At 40.3% G+C, this 20,486-nt stretch overlaps 2 protein-coding genes across 2 annotated transcripts; both read right to left on the bottom strand.

The window, feature by feature from the left end:
• Positions 1-255: 255 nt before the first annotated feature.
• On the bottom strand, positions 256-8,903 carry fam117ab (family with sequence similarity 117 member Ab). The gene is made up of 8 exons (XM_056366584.1): positions 8,213-8,903; positions 6,992-7,137; positions 6,173-6,268; positions 5,674-5,790; positions 4,742-4,870; positions 4,399-4,585; positions 2,931-3,102; positions 256-2,193 (listed from the first exon to the last, which is right to left on the bottom strand). Exons 1-8 carry the CDS (start codon positions 8,334-8,336, stop codon positions 1,872-1,874), a joined length of 1,293 nt encoding a protein of 430 aa, XP_056222559.1. The 5' UTR covers positions 8,337-8,903; the 3' UTR covers positions 256-1,871.
• A 2,319-nt stretch (positions 8,904-11,222) lies between these two features.
• On the bottom strand, positions 11,223-19,551 carry rundc3ab (RUN domain containing 3Ab). Its single transcript, XM_056366763.1, has 11 exons — positions 19,206-19,551; positions 15,700-15,815; positions 15,105-15,232; positions 14,738-14,823; positions 14,560-14,649; positions 14,380-14,460; positions 14,091-14,256; positions 13,754-13,911; positions 13,310-13,429; positions 12,621-12,721; positions 11,223-12,506 (listed from the first exon to the last, which is right to left on the bottom strand). Exons 1-11 carry the CDS (start codon positions 19,310-19,312, stop codon positions 12,364-12,366), a joined length of 1,296 nt encoding a protein of 431 aa, XP_056222738.1. The 5' UTR covers positions 19,313-19,551; the 3' UTR covers positions 11,223-12,363.
• Between the last annotated feature and the right edge of the window lie 935 nt (positions 19,552-20,486).

The following is a 20,486-nucleotide window of genomic DNA, read 5'->3' as shown; positions in this document are numbered from 1 at the left end:
GCAAATGAGAGTAAGTTCTTACTGACAGACTGTTCAGTCTTAAATGTCATGGTTTAACTACATAAACTTGCACACCCACTCTGTTGATGTAACTATGTGAGAAGGCAATGCTGCAAAAACTGCACACCCTGCATATCTGGTATACGTTTTCATCTTCTTTTTCTAAAGCTGATTTCACCATGACCCAAATCAGACCAATCACTGCAGATGCTGGAAATTCAGACCAGGGCAATTAATAATCACAAAGTCAACACGTTATCATTCATATATTTATGTGGACAGAACACAGAACCTGAGATAACAGCACATCCCCAGCATCCACACCGACTCATTAAACATTGACATTGAGGCTTATTTGGAAACAGACGATGTTTAAATGCATCAGCATTTCACCAGGATACTAAAACTAGTAGAAGTTAGTCAAACACCCAGACTAGTTAACTTTCCATCCACGTGCACACACAAACAAAACTCCTGTCAGAAACAATAAACCAAGGATTTACATACGTTCCTCCTCATAACATCCTCTCTTGGAAGTGCATAAAAAAATCCACCTGATACAATATCTCATGTAACACCTGCCTCAATTATACCGACAGAAGAAACAAAACTAAAAGTAACTTTTTTTTTTTTAGCTTATGTTGCAGGTAATTGAAAAAGGTGTAGAAAATACACATTACTACTCTTAAATTTACAATGAAGTACAAAAAGTGAATATAAAAATAAGAATTGCGACTCAATAGTAGCAGTTCATTTTGTGCAAACATGTCTACCAGAAATAAAACTATATGAACATCAACTTGTCAGCTTGGCAGAAGAAAGAGAACATCTTCAGAGAAACATTTAGGATGACAAATCTACACCACTAAAACTGGTTAGGTAGTCAACTAGGCTGCAAAACCTTAAAACTATAAACATACCATCAAGCACACATTTAGAATATCGAGGAATAACAGGTTTTGATCCATTAACACGTGCACAACTTACTTTTTTTTGCAAGTAAACAAGACAACAACAACAACAACAAAAAATATCTGTACAACTTTTAAAGCAGGAATGCATGAGCTGAAGCCTTTAGGTATTGATGCTACCCAAGTCCAACGACTAGAATATTCCCTTCAGTCTACAATAATCAAAATGTGATTTCATTGTATTTATTTATTCATTTTTAAATCAGGTAAATAAAAAAAGTACCCCACTGATTTGTCATGCTTTGTACACCAGCAACAGCTGCAGGGTCAAGTTAGATAAAAAGAATTGAGAACTGCAGATAAATATCTTTGAATCCTTAAAAAAAACAAAACAACCAAACTTATCCAAGAAGGGTTTGTCTTACTTAACCCAGACTCCTAACGTTTTGGACAGAGATGACACGCTGCAGTCAAGAGTTTAAAAACCAGTATCAAATAATAAAGTCTGTGACATGGCTTCTTTGGGGAAACAGAATAATCTGTGCAGCAGTTTGGGGTCAGTCATCCAACAAATCACATCTCAGATGAAGATAAGAGTAGAAGAAGTGAGCAGTCCTGTCATCCGACTGCCACGTCTCCCACACTCGGGTTTGGCCAAAAATAAATCTTTGGATAATTAAATGTAACAACCAAAAAGGTCTTAATTTAGGAGACGTCACAATGCCTGAAAACCCAAAACTACTAACGTATAAAGCAAATCCTTTGGATCGTGTGTGAGTATGATACTAACTCTTTTCTGTCAATATTATTAGTTTTTTTTAAAATAAGGTTATTTTATACCTGTGTAGAAAAGGAATGAACCTTTCCTAAAAAATAAAGCAACAAAGCAAATCCATCCCAGAACACTGAAAGATTTGCATTATGCACATTCATTTCCACAGAAAAGATCTGCAGCTGAGATCAGAAAGCGAGGCCCTCCCCAGAGTTTTCTCCCATGACGGCAGCGGCGGCGGCAGTGCTGTTGGCAGGAGCCTCTGGAGCAGCAGCAGCAGCCGCCGCCGCCCGGTTGCCAGACGAGGTTGCCTGGCAGGAGCCTGTTCCCTGGCTCAAGCAGCTGCCTGCTGGGGAGACGGCAAGGCTGCGGAACAACAGTTCCATGGAGGGCAGCAGGGGCTTCAGGAGGCTGACGGGGCAGAAGGCTGAGCCCCCATAGGGGGTAAAGTTTACCTTGTTGGGGTCTGGGCAGGAGGAGATGAGGGCCGGCTTTGATTGGCGTGGAGTGCTACAAAATGAGAGAAGCGGCAATGTAAGACCAAACTAATATCCATCAACGTGCGAGTGGTAGAACTGAGGTCTGATTATATACATGCACATGTTCAACAGTAACTATATTGTCCCCTACAAATAAACTAATAAGAGGTGTGCCAAGCTTTAATCTAGCCCAGATTGTAACACACTTTAAACTACTAACCTACAACTAAAATCATAACCAGTATTGTATTGCAACTATAGCTGCACTTACAAGAAGTCTTGCAACCAAATTTCACACGATGGGTTTAAAAAGACAGAAGAATTGACGACTTGACTGTGAGGGAGGAGGCTGGATTATTGGAAGGGTAAACATACAGATCACAAATAAATTAAATAAATTTGTAATCAAGTATAAGGCAAAGTTAAACATCTCAAAACTTTAACTTAAAAAAAAAAAAAAAATTTTTTAAATGCCCAACTTTAACCAAACTTGTTCTGACAGACTGGTGTCCATATTAAGGGTAAATAACTTATGTGGCCACATTGAAAAACAAACAGGTAAGTAGCCACCACCAGAGGGCATCCACACACTGCCTCAGTTGGAACTGATACATTACATATACAGTATTTGTCTAATCAATCACAATAATGGAGATTTCTCAGTGTAGAGGTAATTTGTGTAACTACTGAAGGTGAGGTGCAAAGCAAGATGAGGCAGAGGTCGTTTATTATGTTCGGACACAAAACAATAAAAACCTGTACCCGTACCTGGTCTCCTCCCACACTCTGACCTTTTCACAGCCCTCTGGAGGTTCTCTCTGGAAGCAGCAACTTTTGTTGGGCCCTGGCGAAGAGGAGATCAGCAGAGGCAGGGAGAGGTCAGCCTCATTCTGGGAGGAGAACGGTGACAGGACGCACATCTCTGCACCGTCTATTAAACCTGAACAAGGAGAAAAGGGGTGATACGTCAATGTGTGCACGTCTTATAAAGACAGTTATAATAATTGTTCTCAGTATATGAAATAAATTAGCTAAGTTCATCTCAACTGTTGTAGAAACTAATATCAATGTTAGTATTAATTGTTAGTAAACTGGAGTTTCTGAGCATTATGATCATGAATTTTGTCACCAGTATTAAAAGGACAATTTTTGTTTTGTTCAAAAGGTTCAAGATCATTTTAAGTATAAAAATTAATCAATGGTTTCAATGTTACAGTTTTGCACGGCTAAGATAGAGCCAGTAATTGTCCTTATAGTTTAACAGTCTGTCTTGATATACTACCAGAAATACGAGCTATATTTTGCATGTGGTTAAATGTTTAGTTTCACAATGAAAATAAGCACATAACAGCACGATTGAAGAGGATGTAACCTGTACATTTAATTTACAACTTTGTTTGAACTTGTGAAAAACGACTGGTGAAGCGTGCACAAGGAAGAGAGAAACTGACCTGTTTAAGCGCTGGTCTTAAAAGCAAAATAAGATGGAAGAAAATGACAAAAAACTAGAAGATCCGGAAGACAACGCGCTACAGCAACTGCCACTCTTACACCAATAAGATTGAAGGCAACATAAACAAAGATATTCTAACTCTGTCATGTCCCTCTGAGGAAAATATACATCAGAAAATGTGTCTTTATCTGCCTCATTATGTCTGTTCAGTCTGATTTGTAAGAGGGTAAATGTAGCACAATTCCTCATAACTGTGCGTTTAACACACAAGCCACCATAGAACTGAAGATAAATAAACCTGTGCCTGAATATAGTTTTTGATTTTAGGCTACATCTTGAGTGGCTGCAGCAGGTGTGATCACACAGCAGTTGACTCACCTTTTTGTTATACGACTTCTCTCCATTTTAATACTAATATCAAAGTTACATATTGACATTGGGCTTTAGTTAAGAACTTCTGATGTGATGCATGTAAAAAGGCACCATTTGTAGAGAAGATGGAAACTACATGTATTATCCATGTAGCCAAAAACCAATAAATACACCACTCTTTGTGCTAAATAAAAAAATGCAAAAACATCTCAGCCTAATTCACACTAGTAAAGCAAGACATATTGTCTTCCTGTTAAGTCACAAAGCACCTTCCCCAACAGTGGTGAGAAAAAAATGTTTTTCTTTCAACTCATTTAGAATTATGATATGATATCAAACAGAAACCATCAACAAACCTGCTTATACATAAGAGAAAATGCACTGATTGACACTTTGTGCTGACAAACTAACCTTGGTGCAGGTCCAGAGGAACGTCTTCAGCGTTAGGCGAGGAGGTGGAGATGTAGTTGGGGGAGGGGGAGGGGGAGGGGGAGGTAGAGGATGATGACATGGGTGTGGTGGCGGGGTCACTCTGAGAACCACTGCTGCAGCCCTGCGGCGGGACCGGAGCCCGGTGACCATCTGGAACCTCAAGGAGCTGATGGGCAGGAAACAACAGTTTTTACTCAGCGTTATTAACACTAGCTACATATTACTTTTTAGGAATATCGAAAAAAAAAAAACTTTCCTCTGTTTATAAGTTAAACAATTCTTTCTCTGTGTGTATGCTGTGTGGAGCGTGAGTAGCAGTTACCCTGTGCTGAGGATGCGGGGGCTGGCAGATGAACATGCCTTCCAGCTCCTGGTTGAGGCCCTCCACGCTGCAGCGCAGTCGGGGGACCAGTGTAGACAAGGGAGCGAGGGGGATGGGAATTGGCTGAGTCTGAGGACACATCAACAAGTGAAATGGAATTTAGGCTGCAGTAGTCCTGAGGAGCAACAGATCCAACACTTGCTGTTTTTACACAGTGCTTGTCAGTTTTTCTTGTTTCCTCCCATTGTGAAGCACAGTGAGCCACATTATTTGTTTGAGGAGTGCTATATAAATAAAGGTTATTATTGTTATTACTAAATCAAATCCTGAAGCCTTCCAATGCAGTGCCCAAAACACATTCTTCACAAGTTAAGTTTGAAAGCAACATGTGCTGGAGATGCCACTGTAATTCATCAAATTCCACAATGATAATCAAAACTGGCAAAGCATGTACATCCTTATTAAAATATTATAAACACTTTCAGTTGCAAATCAGGTTTGTAACCATTCTTATTGGTTTGTCATGCCACCACACTTTGGTCTGAAGCCACCTCAGCCCAGTCAAGAGAGGCAACACATAACAAGACAGTGCAGACCAGCTGTGCTGAAAAGAAGAAGTGCGTATTTCGCTCTGAAAAGCAGAAGCAGCGTGATGTAGTGGTCTTCCTGTTGCTTCAGTGTTTTACTTCGTTCACTTCCTGCAACGAGCTACACTGTTTGATGACTGTAAAATCACTGATACTTCTCTGGAGACAGACCGGGTGCACTGGTAAAAACCTTTAAGATGCTTTTGTCAACTTTTCCTGTTAAAAGAAAAGAAACGTACACGTACACGTACACACACACACACACACACACACACACACACACACACACACATATGTACAAAGTGAGCAGCATAGTGTGCTTGTGTGCTGACGATGGCACGGTACCTGTGTAGTTCCTAGGTTACAGCTCCGCTGAGTATAGCCTCGCTGGCGGTCTTTGTCGTGTCCCCCTGAGACGGCAGGTTTGTTGCGCTGCTGCAGCTGTTGTTTTAGTTTAGCAATCTGCAATGAACAGAGGGTTATTATCAGTCAATAAGCTTGCACACACACAAATGCACAGACAAAGTCCTTTAAACATGGAACACACTTTGCAAGACCCCTTCAGAGGCACATTTTAGGCATTTTTTTTTTTTTTAGCTGTAACAATATGATTATGTGATGTTGAGATAAAAGATGTGATGAGGAGTTAAGCTCTGGTGAAAACTGAAATGGGAAGTTTCTTTAGAGATGAGGTCATTTGATCGCCCGTTTCTCAATTCTATCAAAATAATTGAGTAAGGCCTATTTTTCCCCAACAGCTTGCCCTTTTCGATACAAAAATGCCCAGTTTAGCAAACCTGCGTGTTACAAACACACACATTGAGCAATAAAGGCAGATATTGACCTCTCGCAGATGCTCAGCGCTGCCCCATGATGCTGAACGTTTGTGACTGCTGCTTCCTCTCCTGCTCTGGGAGTTATCTGACCACGAGTCTGGGGTCTGGGGAGGAAGAAACCACAATATGGTCAGATGCCGTAAGAACTGTTCAAAATAATATAGCACGTGACAAATAAAATAAGTGTATATATTAAGCTTTGCCCTGAAGCTGTGTTACAACCATATGAAAGTCTGAGTCCGGATTCTGTGGCATTGAAGTCGCATATTATTACAAGACTTCAACCATATTTTACAGATAGTTTCACACTGAGCACAGATCAGCTTTTCATGCTCAAAGGCTGATCTGCAGCCACAACACATCATCCACACCCACAGACGATCTTTTCACACTTGTAGAAGAGCGAAACAGCAGGAGAAACTGAAAAACAAAGAGGGGGGGAGGATGTGGGCAACCAAAGAGCAGTGGCGAGTGCCTGCACACAGAGCAGAGAGGATGGGTGCAGCCAAAACGGCCTCGTCAGCTGACTTCAGGGACTGTTCTCATGGCTGTGGTTCTCACTCTGTAATGGCTATGCAAGCACCAGATAGTCCCTCCCTCCCACCATCTCGTAGCAACTTCCTTCTCTGCAAAAGTGCAAACTAATCTTCCAACAGACACCATTAAAATAATTTTTTTTTTTTTTTTAAAGTTATGTTCAGTAAAATCTGACAAAAATCAATTGTAAAGTTCTACATTCTATTCATTTCTTTGTGAGAAAACAGCTTTGATTCAAACTTGCCAGCATTATTATGTTCACCCAGGTACACTTTTCATCTGGAGCTGACCTGAGTGGATTTGTCCTTTCGAGAGAGGCTGCTCTGGCCCTCTGGTTCTTTCGGCCAGTGTCCCTGCAGGTACGGTCCGATGATGGCGTCGAGAGACATCGTCCGCCTCATGCCAGAGCTCAGCTGTTGCGATTTGGTCTTTCCAGCTGTCAGTATCAGAGGCAACTTTTCATTTTACATGTAGCAAGAGGTTAAAATTATCTTTGATTTTTTTGTCTTCATCACTTAGTAAAAGAACTGTTGAATTTTGAGTCAACATAGCTTTGAGCTCTTACACTTAATAAACTGTTATTTACACCTACATAATCAGAAAACACATATTGCTCTTAAAAAGTGCTATATGTAATATGAACAAGCTTTAAGCTAATTTGTACCACCACTAACAACATCTTTAGCTAAAATGGGATGTGAAATTCATCTGCAACCATTCTGAAAATAGATTAATAGTTAGGTTGTTTTTTACAAAAGATAAATCGCAAGAACATTTCCAGCCTCTCAAATATGAGGATTTCCTGTTCTATTTGTCTGTTATGACTGTAAAGTGAATATCTTTGGGTTCAGAGCCAGAAACCTGGAACCATCACCTAGGGCTCTGACAACTTATATCCTTATATTTCATAGTCCAAAAGATTCATCGATAAACCGACATGGTATTTGACAGATTTATTCATATTGAAAATATGCTTTTGTGGAAGCCATAATCATATCTATAGAGTAATATCTGCTAGGTTGTATCATCTGCATTACTATATTTCCATACATTGTCATATTATTTACGTCCATTTCATTTCTTGTATGTATGACAGTATGATAGACAAATGCATTAATTTAATAGACACAGCTAAATCTACATAGAAAACAATACAACAGACAGCTCTAACAATGAATGAATAGTTGATAAGTGGTTGTCAGTTGATAAATTTGTTTTGGAATGTACTGACTTCCATGTTGACAATAGTTTATGACAACACATTACTACACGTTTGAGTAGGGCTTTACTTGATCATCTATTTCAAGTCTGAATAACTTAAAGTATTTTAGTAGTAAACCCAGAAGTGGATATAGCTGGTGTGAAACCATGTAAGGCTGTATTTATGTAGTCCACAGTGTCTATTTTTTTTTTTACATTTTCTATCATGACATCACATTTAAGCCTATACATATTTATCCAGAGAAAATAGCTGTATGATCCATAAAGTGTGGCAGGTGTTAGGCTCATACCTGACTTTCCATCTCTCCGGTTTGATCGAGGTTTGCTTGCCAGCTGATATGGGATGGTGGCCTTGAGGGGCTGTGGACCCAAAGCAGCTCCCCGGGTCTGTCCAACTCCACTTCGGCCCGACATGTTTGCCGTAACAAACCTGGGAGCACTCAGCTTCTCACTGACTGGAAATTAGCAGTGGATGTCCTGCCTGAGAGAGCTGTGGGGGCGCTCTGTGGAAACACTGGTAATGGCTGGCTAAGTTACCAGCTGCAACTCTTCCTCCTCTGGTGATGATGACTACTCAAAACCGTTACAAAAGTCGGGCTTGACTCATACAATTAATCATTTCCAAGTCAAATACAACTACCAGCAACACGTAGCTCGACAGATGAGACGTGACTAACAGCTTGTGTTCTAATCTTCGGCGGTGATCATACTTTTTTTCTGGCTTGTGTGCGAGTTAGCAGCCTAGCAAGCAAAGTTTCTTTGTGAGGATGTTGAGATATTTCACCCTGTTGTCGAACAAGGAAGCAATTCCAGTTTCAAAAAGTCACTTTAACGTCAACTCCTACGTCTTCTGAGCAAACCTTGAAGTATATTTCATTGTACTTCTTCGGGCTGGAGCGTGTTTTGGTGGCCTACAAGGTTTCGAGGTGGTCACAGTTTCTTTGGCCCTCCGCGTTCTTGTTTCAACGCAAACTCCAAACACTTCCACCACCACCACCACGCTGGTGTGGATTTAATTATGTAGGGGGGCGGTACCAGCTCTGAATCTCACTTCTCATTGGCTGGTGAAGTCATCGACTTCAATCCTATTGGACAATCGGCCATCAATCCGTCAAACCTCGGACAATGAAATTTGCTGTCACCGCCTCCAATTTATATCACATATTAACCGATTTACGCCACCAAGTATGTGTTGAAACATCACGTAAAAACCTCCAACGTTTGAAAACTGACAGTTTCGATTAATCGTGACACTAAAAATCCATAGACTACTTTTTAAAACTTCATTAATGGTTGAAGTTACTGTAATTTACCATTTTAAGCTAACTCTGGTGGCATAGTTTCTCTTGCAATTACAAATTATCAGTGCTGGAAGACGGTAGACTTCAACACGTAAGTAAAAGTGCATAAGTAAAAGTACAAAAGTCTTATTATACTATTGATGCATTAATGTAGGCTATAAGCATCACTAATATTGCAGCTGGTAAAGGTGGGGCTAATTCTAACTACTTTATGTGCTGCAAGGGAGCTTAACATATTCTAACACATCTTGTTTTTTTTTAACTCATTATATTTTGCATTAATAATCTTAATCTGCAATGTAACTAAAGCTGTACAATATATGTAGTGGAGTAAAAAGTGCAGTATTCCCCTCTGAAATGGGGGTGGGGTAGAACATAAAATGGAAAATACTCAAGTAAAGCACAAGTACCTCAACATTGTTCCTAAATATTGTAATTGAGTAAACGTAATTAGTTACATTTACCACTGTAAATTATGCAGCCATTGTGTTTATTGAACACTGTAGAGGTTAAATGTATTTTCCCCACTTCTCCTTGTAAGCATTGGTTTCTTTTCATTTTAGCACAGATTGGAAGTGACTACACAGCTTCGGAAACTTTTCTGATTCATGCAATCTATCCCAGTGAGCATCAAGTCAACATTCATTTTTGTCAGTGTTACATAATCTCTGTATGGTGATGCAATATCAGAGCAGCTTGATTTGAAAAGTTTGCACTGCATTACCTCCCAATGGGATTTGACAACAATTAATGTAGACTTGATGTTCACTTGAAGGATTGCACTACTAAGGCAAGTTTCAAGAATCCACTAATAGTTTCACACCATACGATATGAATGGAAACTCATTGGATACCTAACAACAGAAAAATATGATTAAATGACTACAGCCCCGCATGACTTGCAGAATAGATGTAATGTAATGTATATTTGATCTGTGGTAAATGGGCTACACCATACAAACCATTGGTATGGTCTTCTAACTGTTAATTTATTCATTTATATATAATTATTTCATCATACTATCATGAGATCTATTAAATCACCCCAGCTGGGTGTGTGTGCACCATCTGGGTGGACTGTGAGTGGTTTTGGGTGGTGTGCGTGCATGTGTGAGACAGTGTGCATTGTGGGAGATAAATGTCCTGACTCTGTGTAAAAGGGAGTGCCAATGGTGGGACAAGGGAAGGGGGCATAGATAACATGACATGCACTTTTACAAACAGATCCTAGACCTTTGCTAAGGCTCTCAGTGTCCCTTCACTCAAACCAAATGTGCACTCACATTCGTGGGACCTCAGCCCATTCTTAGATAACACGCTCGTGTGTCTGGCACAACAGAATGGGAGTGAAAGTGCTTTATCACAAAAGGGTGAAGTGCTGAACCGTGTGTCCAGCAGCCTGCTCATCTGTCTAGTGCAACTGCACCCAACAATTGATGTCACTTTCACAAAACAGCCATAGACAAAACCATACAACTAATCCTAACTTTTCACAACCCCTTGGCATCCACTTATTTACAGCTAGGCAGATAATTGGACAGTATGTTGATCTGGAATGTGTCCCCTACATAATGCATTTCCAACGTTTACCAAAGGACCTTCAGCTGCTGTTTGTTTAGCTCTGTGTATTTGTCTGTGCTAATGAATGAATGATCCTAACCTATGACCTCACATAGGCTATTTCAAACCCATTTGAAGAGAGACGATGTCATGCTTCACAAGGTTAAGCTACAAAGGGGAGACATGAAGACAAAAGGTGACCGAGGCGCAGGGGGAAAGAGGGTGTGTTGGGTTTCTTGGATCTACAGTAAGTGAAACTGCTGTGATCTCAGCTATTCATTTAGAGCAAATTTTATTCTGTTCCCTATAGCCTGATGTTTTTGTGTCTTCTTGTTTTTTTCAGTCAGGTAGTCTTAATCTGACACAGCTAGTTGCACACACAGTTGAATCCCAAAGAGTGCTAGCGTGGATAAACAATAAACATCCACTGCACACCATCTTTTAATGTTTCAAAAAAAGGCAGTTTTATTGCAGTTTTAAATAACACAACATATCCCAACTCTCAACAACACTGCATGAGATTGCAATTTACATGATGGTAAAATGATACAAGTAAGTATGCCATGAAATGAATTATAACATAAAAAGAAAAGATCACAGGAGGAAAAAAATTGAAGACAAAAAACCAAATGACACGCACACGCACGTTGCACATTCACTATTTCTCTGCTGCTCAAACTACTCTATCAAGCCAGGTTTGTAGTAAAAGACAATGGAAACATTCACTCTGCATAGTCACAATGCACTCTGCATTTGTATGCAATAGATTTAACGCCTGTTTGTTTTTTTATGTTCACATTGTAGTGCCTCTGCAAACCTTGGTAGCCTGACAGGTCTTGTGTGTCACATCCTAAAATCTGTATCTAACCTACTGTATGATTGAATAAGGCCTAAACCATCATTCATCCTTATAACATAAAGCTGCGTCTGTTAATTTTTAAATAATCTTCATCATAAAACACTCTGGCCACATTTTGACTCAGCATATTAAAGGCCTCTCTTTTTTTTTATCTCTCCCCATCCCCTTATAATAGTGTAATATAATATGGCAAAACATTCTGTCTGTTTCCTAAAAGGTTATAACAGCTCACCCATCCTGCCGGTATTATGCAACAGGCAGAATAAGATACAGAGACAGACTGATAAGACACAGACAAATGGACAGGTACATACACAACATCCCTACAGTGAGTTTTGAAGAATGTGACCAGTACAGATACATTACTGTAATTGCACAAAATCAAGTGTCATGATGTAAGAGAGGTCAAACTTGAACCAGTTGTTTGCATTCCAGGAGGCATAATCATGTCAAGACAATAAAAGACAGTGAAAGTGAAGGAGGCCATCAGGCAGTACAGCAGCTATTCCTGCATCTTTGTTGGACAGTCCCAGACAGGGAGGCTACTCTTTCTCAAACGCTTAAAAGGTGTAAGCTGAGAGAGTGCAAAGGTAAAGGGACTCACACACAAGGGCCACGAAAGAGAGCACATTTGTCCGCCTATCAGAAGTAGTCTTTTCTTTGTTTTCATGTTGAATTGTCTCAGTCTGTGAAGTGGTTGGCAGTGTTTCTTTGGCGCCCCCTAGCTGGGAGAGATGGCGGGACTGTTCTCTGTGCTGATGTTTACCAGGCACTCGCTGGACTTGAGGCTAGCCAGAGACTTGCAGCTTGGGAGGGAGGCCAAGGATCCGCACAGGCCCATCATGGAGGGTGTGTAGTCCTTCTCTAAATGGGTGGTACAGACATAAAAAGGGAGAGTCAATTAAAGTGCTGATGTGCGTCATTAACTTATGAAAACACAGTGTGGTAAAGTCACTATGTAACTGTTTAATATGTCACCTGTGCACCAAGCTCCTCCGTTCTGTTTCCCCTCAATCCTCTGGGAGTCTGAGTCCAGGCTGACCTCCACCGACAGCAGCTCTGTGCTGGGGAAACTTCTCCTACAACAGAAAGACAAGTCCAGAGTTAGAATACAGTTAGAAGACAGAGCGCTTCCAGTCAAACCTGAAAAATGTGTGTTTTTATTGCTTGTGAATTGCAAAGTCGATTGTTAAATAAAAAGTTTGTATTTCACTTTGGTTTTTGGGTTAGTGAGCAGTAGTAGTAGCTCTGCTTGGCCATACTCCTGCTAATACATAACAGCATAATAACCTTTTAAATGTTATCAATTTATTTATGATTAAATATGGTCAAAAACTATAACTATTCCAGTGACATACTCCTGCCTCCTGGCTATGTGTCTATCTAAATACAGTAATTAAGGTGTCAAAAGTATGTGTAGGGAATGTGATGTACCGTCTGTCTATGGGCTACATTATACACCTAAAACAATCTCTGAGAGAAGTAAAAATGAACAGTGTTAGATGGCACATCCTTGTCAAATTACAAAATTATTTTCTTGTATGATGTTTGGTGAGAACACAATGGAGTATTTTTTTCAGCTTTGCCATGAAGAGACAAAAATCATCGATAACACAAAACAGTTGATCTACTCGTGTTGCGTGTGAGAGACAGACACTCAGTCAGACCTGCGGAACAACTTGACATCGACTTGGTTGTTGTATGGCTGGAGCGTCGGCCACTGGTTGACCAGTGGGATCGAAAGGTTTTTGTCCAGGTGATTGGAGTCACATGGAATCAAGCTTGTCCTGACAAACACGAGGGTACAATATGAGGCTAGAGTTCAGCTGTGTTGATGACATTACAAAGAATTAGTTAAATCCACACTTCTGGCAAAGGCATGCCTCAAACATTTACTGGAAATCATAAAATCTCCAAAATCTCAATCTGATATTTAGCGCCAAGCCCCAGAAAAAGTACACACATCAGTGTTTTGACTATTCTCTGCTTACTAATTTAAATTATGCTTTAAATGATTCTTCACAAAACCTTGTGTTTGCGTTGCACCACTAATATACTGGCGAATAAGGGGAGATGAAAACTGGACACAACCACATGTCTGTTGCACTCACAGTTGCTCCTGAAGTTCCAGGACTATGGCCTCAAGTTCCTTCTTTTCCTGTTGGCTCTGGCTCTGTAGCTCCTCCAGCCGGGTCTTTAGCCTCTTGTTCTCACTCTCTGTGTTCTTCAGCTGTGACTCACGTAGGCGCACAAGCTCCTCCAGGTAACCCTGACAACACACATCCACACTGAGCGAAAAGGAAATATCCACCCTCAGCTGACTCATTTGCACTTAATTTTGTTTTACGGCTCAAACAAACAAGATATAACTTGTTAATTAGTTCGAACTGTTCCATCACGTGATATTTTCCTGAGTATGTTCAAACACAAAAAAAGATGGCTGCCCACCTTCTGAGCATTGACAATCTTGAACCTCTGCTCCATCTTGCGACACTTTGTGCTCCAGCTCTCCTCATCAGTGACCAGGGGGATGTAGGGGTGTTCAGGGACACTGTCGTCACTTGTGCTGCTGTCGACACTCCGCTGATCGTCATCATCACTCAGGTAATCGTAGCTACAACAGAAGCAGTTAGTTTGATCCAGCATCTAACTGACGTTGTATGTAAAGTGTCTGAAACAGTAGGAAGATTATACAGGTTTTGACAGAGCCTTTTCTCTACACCGTCAATCAATATACCTCTGTGTGAATTTCAAGTAAGGTGTGTAATCAATCACTGCAGAGGACTTTCCATCCAAGGCCTCTCCTTTCAGACAGAAACTGTGGAGAAGAAACCACACAGAAATAAGACAACAAAAAAAAAACCTACATATATACAAATGTTACTGTATAAAGGTTAAGTTAGAGGTCAAAGTTCACCTAAAGTCTATGGCTCCAAGACCTATGAGCATCCCTGTAAGGACTGTGGCTTCTTCTCTTAACATGATGGCTCCTTCTGCATAGAACCTCCTAAAGCGCACAGACAGATACAAGCATTGTGGGAACATGGCTCCAGTAGGGACGGGGTGATAAAGCCGTACAGTGAGGCGTCTCTTACCTGGTTGTTCTGCTGTCCCTCAGAGCAGTAGCGATGTATTCAGACAGCCTCTTCTCCATCAGGGCTACTCTCATCCAGGCTCGGCCCTGTAGGAGTGTAAGACATTAACGCTTTCACCATGACATATGTTTGAACAGCATCTGAGAAATAAAATGAAAAGTGCTGCATTACACAAAGTTGCTGTAACTCTGAAAAAGGTCATTATGGTACAGTCTACAGCAGTCAGCTGCCTTGTGAATCTTTAATGAGCTTTGAGCATCATTGGTGTATGCACTGGAACTCTCCCTTTAATGTTTCTCTCTCTCTCGCTTTATTAATATAATCAATTATAACATAATCATCGTTGCCATAACGATGTAGGACTTGCCTTGGCTCGAGAGGTGCTGATGTTTTCCATGCTCTCAATGCTGCTGATGCAGCTGTTGGGGACTTTAGCACAGGCCAGGCGGACGTAGTCCCAGTAACTCCTTTGACCATCGAACCAGCTGCCGGAGCCTAAAAAGAGAAAGTTACATGAATATCAGTTATTGTGTAAAAAGTGTGTTACTCTCAGTGTACAGTGGAGTCCTGAGCCAACTGGTGCAGCTCAAGTGTGGGTGGTTTTACAGAAACAAGACTAAAACAGCTGCTGTTGATGGAGGACATCCACAGTTTTTGCCTCCCACGCTTTTTGTTTAAAAACTCAGAACAAATATTCATGCAGAGATAGTACAACAAATCTAGCATTTTTCTTTATGTATCAATTTTAGTATTGACTTTTGAATTATATTGATTCCACTTAATGTTTATGTGTATAAATAATAAATGAACATGACAAAACGTGCATTGTGTTTTATCAATTTTCAATGACAGCATTTGAAACTGTTCTATATCATTTATTTCTTTGGTGTAAGCTTCCATTCAATAATGTACTTTTTCTAACATGCAGTCAATCTCTATAGATATTCTTATAGGTTCATTACCTTTAAAACGGTGGCTGAGGATGTGTTCAAGGATGGCTGCGAAATTTATGAACTCCTCAGATGAATCATCGATGGGCTCGGCTGTGTATTTCTCCAACAGCGTCTTTACTGAAAACCTATGTGTGATATAGAGAAAGAAAGAGAGAAAGAGAAGGTTGGTTGCCAGTAATAAAATCATTATTGGAATAGATTAGTGAGGAAAACAGATTAACGGATTACTGCTTTCTTTGATTCTGTTTACAGTAGGAGGAACACGTCATAGATCAAACTATTATTCCACTTTTTTGTATCTGTACTTTATAAAATGAATTCAGCAAAACAAAGTCAGTGATAATAAAACCTGTAAAATGGATCAAATTAAAAGCAAATTAACCAGAATCCAAATTGTATATGTTAACGTCCATCCTTTATGACTGTTTGTGGGTGTAACTATGTCAACGCTCACGCTGTGCTATCCATTTTCCTGCTGACTCTCATTTCCACAGTTGAGCCGGATGTCACCCATTTACAGTCAGGAGGATGTTTGGGGAGAGCTTTCAGGAAGCTCCAACAACTCAAGTTATGTTTTACTGGACAGCTTGAAGTTATGACTCTATTCTGATGTAATATATTCATGGTTGTTAAGATTCAGTCATGTGATGCACATCTCTGTATAGCCTGCTACTAGTATATTGGTGTACATTAATATATTTAGCAATTTCAGCCAAATGCCCAGCATAAACAGTTTAAGACATACAATAGATACAGTGAGGAGAAAAATATTTGGATTAGAATTCAATTTCCACTTGCTAAAGTGAGGAGGAAAAGGCAGAAGATCACCAGAGTTGTTAGGATTAATCCTCTGGCCACCATCAATGTCTGTACCAAAATCCATGGCAATCCAGTAGTTGTTAAGATATCTCACTCTTGATCAAAGGACTGGCCAGCTGACATTGCCATCCCTAGGTAGCTAGCGTGGCTAAATATTTAAAACATAATTAATATATGCACTGGTGTAACAATATACCTGCATAATTAAAGGTTTGAAGTCAACTGGGGTGACCACCTGCCATAATACATGAACCATAGACCACAACCCCCGTGTTCTGTGTGACTTAAAATTCTATGATTTATTTCAGGCAACCTCATCCTTCTCATGAAATGACCGCTCCTAAATATCCTCCTGGAGACTAAATAATTCAGCGGGGCTATTTGCTCCAAGAACACCTGCCAAATGCTGTTTGTCCAGTGACAAAGTGATATGCTGTGTGGTGAAAGGGGCCATATGGACCAAATAACTCCTAGTAGAAACGGCCCTGCAGAGACCACAAAAAATAGTCATGTGCAATGTCAGATTTGTAGACAATTTTCTCAATACTAGATGCAGCGTAAAATAATTTGAGATAGTTATTGGTCATGTTTTGCTGAGTTTGGAATCACTAAGTTTAAGTTTCAATAAAAGACATCTGAGCACTTTATAGTTCATGCACAGTCAGTTTGTGTGGTGTGTGAGTGTGTGTCCATAAGACAATGCTTATCCTAACTCAAGCCATGAGGCAAGTGATTTCACTCCCCATTGTTCCAAAGGCAACAATGTCTCATTGAGCTGCTCTGACTGTGGCCAGATACTGGACAATAATTGGTTGACTATCCTCAAAACAAGCACAATCCCCTGTGTATTCACTGTATTACAGACAGCAGGGCCGTGACATGACCCAGATACACCTGACAGTGGCTCAGCAGAGGTGCAGACTTGTTCACATGTGAAAATGTCATAATGTGCGTGTGTGATATTGGTGGGTGTTTAATAGGTGTTACTCCCCTTCAAATCTAATATGCCAAGGATATACTGTAGACTTGACACGTGACTGGAGTCGATGTCCATCTTGTGGACTGCAGTCACATGACTTAGGTTCGAAACAGACCCATGAAACAAACTCTAGCTGACTTGAATCATGGCAGAACGCTCCGCAGAGACAGAGCAGACATGCAGCCCCGGTTCAAACTTTTGAAACTTAATTTTACAATGAAGGAGATGGTGAAGAGATCTGACATAAATAATTTCTTGCTTATATTTTTCTGCATTTTTTGTTTTATTTGGAAAAAAACATAAATTTAATTCATCATTACAGTGCAGTTTTTGATGTGTACCCATGACTCTTAAAACATGAGCCATGTGCTACCATTTAATTCAAAATGTCAAAAAAAAAACCTTGACAATCTGTGTTTATTCTAAGCTACAATAACTGATTTCTGGCTGATGATATGCTGATATGAAATGTTAGCATTAATTTGGAGTTTGTATTTACCTAGCGAATGTAATTCCTGCATTCACTCTCGTTTTAGCTCTGTTCTGGTCTTCACCAAGTCTTGGTGCTTTGGCTGCTAATGCTCCATTATGAATTTTACGTTGCTAACCATGTCTATCTGTCATTTGGTGCTGGACAGGTGGTGTACAGTTGGTTTATTAGAGCGTTTTAGCTGAAAACAGCTGCCTGCTACAATGCAAAACAATGCTTTGAGGGCAGTGAGAGTGAAGCAAAACATTAAAGTTACTGACCAGAAAACCAAAACAATGAGCTGAAAGATGATAAAACTATCAGTAAGGCCAACTGCAGGGTCAGGTGATAATAACCCCTTTCACGTATCATATAGTCATGTGATCCATTGTTGTTATAGAATCTATCAATTATTGTAGCTTTAAATTTGCTGCTACCAACTGTAGCTGTGGGTGTTTACATTTTGAAACAGAAGTCAGACTCATCTACAGCAGCATCTCTGGATCTGGCAGCAGTCTGCAGTTTTTTCTCAAGGTCTTTTCCATAAGGTGTAGCCTGTACATAAATAAATGCCTGTCTGCTGAATCCCATCATAACTCATTAATGAATGTATATGTTTGTGTTTGCACAGGTGTAGCTTCACTGTGTGGCTCTACAGTATATGTCTGTCTACATCTCTGCCAAAAGGTGTTTAAGTACAAACCTTTATCCAACAGCCTAACAAGGTCCAATCAGGACTTGATGTATACTGCCTCCCTGCCCTGAGTCCCTGGGGTGCCAGCTAGTCCTTGCCCCAGGAAGGTTGTCGTCATAGCAACCACGCCATCAGCGGGTAGAAAATAAATCGCACTGACAAAGATGACAACGCTAAACTCACACTGAGAGGCCAGACTGTCCGTGTGCTGTCGGATTTTACATAAAAATAGTACTTGTCAGGAAAGGTCGTTGGTGCACATACTGTCTTCCTGTTCGCACGGGCCCACTGTCGTCACAGAGCTCATTAAAATGACTTATTATAGGCTAAGGATGACGTAAACGTGGATGTCTTCTATACATTCACTGTCAGTGGTGAAAATGAAAAACACCAGGACCAACGTTAACAGACCAAATATAGAATAGCTTAATGCAGCATCTAGCCCAATAATATCCCCACTCACATCAGAGCACATGCACCAAAACACACACACGCGCGCGCGCGAGCACGCACGCAAGCACACATACACAGTCTCTCTTTGACAATAAACTGACCTGCAGACGGTGACAAGGTTTTTTCTCTCCACCGCCACGTTCCTAGCCGACGCTTTTTTCGAGATATCTCCCATGGCCATCGCTGCCTGCACACAGCCGGACTCCATCCAGGAGGAGGAGGCAGCCCTGATATCAAAGGACCCCTCCCTGTCGGTCACCGGCTCTCCTCATTCACTTCTGGATGCCAGAGAGGATGCTGCCTACTCGAGTCAGAGCAGCCTGGTGCATCAGAAAGGCCCGGACATGCAGTGATACTGTGTTGTTCTGTTTTTAATTATTACTCTCATACACCGAGGAGTCAATTACATCTGTGCTCCCTCTCTCGCCCTCTCTCTCTCTCTCTCTCTCTTCCTCTCTCTCCCTCTCTCCGCCTCTTTTTTGACCTCATCATGACGTTATTGGATCATCTCGCATCATGCAGACTGAACATGACGCATCATCTCAGCAGCTTCAGTGACATGTAGGTTACACCTTTACAGCTTTAAACGTGGCTGTAATATGTCTATGACTGAAGTTGTTGTGCAAACGAGATATATTCCCCATAGATAAATATCCAATATACTGACATACATGTAGTCCAAAAAACTATATGTCATTTATGTATCATATGTATATCAAACATTAAAGCCTCAAATTTAAAGTGTTGTAAGCATCCTAAAGTTTCCAAGGATACCAAAGATGTCAGGATGAAATTTTTGGGGAAATATGTATAAAATGACGCAGACAACAATTTGACAATTTCAATTAAATGAAAAGGAGCAGCCATAAAAACCCTGAGCCTTGTCAAACATTATATAGCAACGGTAAATAGTTAGAATAAGGTGATACAGCACATATGATACTGTGTGGAATAAGATGATTTTACTATAACTGCTATTTTTAAAATGTAAAAAGTATTTCTTACAGCATATACAGACTTTTTTATTCTATATTTATCAAAAATATATGTGCTGTATAATCATATGTTGTAAATAAAAAGAAATAATATACTGCCCTGCATATATTCAACTATTTTTATTTTCAATGCACGTTTTCTCTTGAAGAAACAATAAACGCACCTATATTTTATGACCATCATGTGTATCCGTCCATCACAGATCTTTCTGTACCTGTGCGCATTGTGATTCTACTGTATGCTATGACAGAAACTTCAGCTTCTGAAAATGGGTTTACAGTACAATAAGGGTGATATCATCAGCACCACTGCTGCAGTCATCATGCTGGATCATATCTTGCCTCTGTAATTTCCGATCAGCCTCTTCTTCATTCTCCTCCCTCTCT

Source organism: Seriola aureovittata, chromosome 21, assembly GCF_021018895.1.
Source record: "Seriola aureovittata isolate HTS-2021-v1 ecotype China chromosome 21, ASM2101889v1, whole genome shotgun sequence".
Lineage (NCBI taxonomy): Eukaryota > Metazoa > Chordata > Actinopteri > Carangiformes > Carangidae > Seriola > Seriola aureovittata.
The sequence above is the reverse complement of the archived record's forward strand: the minus strand, read 5'-3'. Positions and strand labels throughout refer to the sequence as shown.

Coding starts and splice junctions, on each gene's coding strand:
- fam117ab (XM_056366584.1), bottom strand. CDS start 8,336: ATGTCGGGCCGAAGTGGAGTTGGACAGACCCGGGGAGCTGCTTTGGGT. Junction 6,269..6,991: donor GAAAGGACAAATCCACTCAG/GTCAGCTCCAGA, acceptor CTTCCTCCCCAG/ACCCCAGACTCGTGGTCAGA. Junction 2,194..2,930: donor AGAGTGTGGGAGGAGACCAG/GTACGGGTACAG, acceptor CTCATTTTGTAG/CACTCCACGCCAATCAAAGC.
- rundc3ab (XM_056366763.1), bottom strand. CDS start 19,312: ATGGAGTCCGGCTGTGTGCAGGCAGCGATGGCCATGGGAGATATCTCG. Junction 15,233..15,699: donor CCTCAGCCACCGTTTTAAAG/GTAATGAACCTA, acceptor TTCTCTTTTTAG/GCTCCGGCAGCTGGTTCGAT. Junction 14,257..14,379: donor TACTTGAAATTCACACAGAG/GTATATTGATTG, acceptor CTTCTGTTGTAG/CTACGATTACCTGAGTGATG.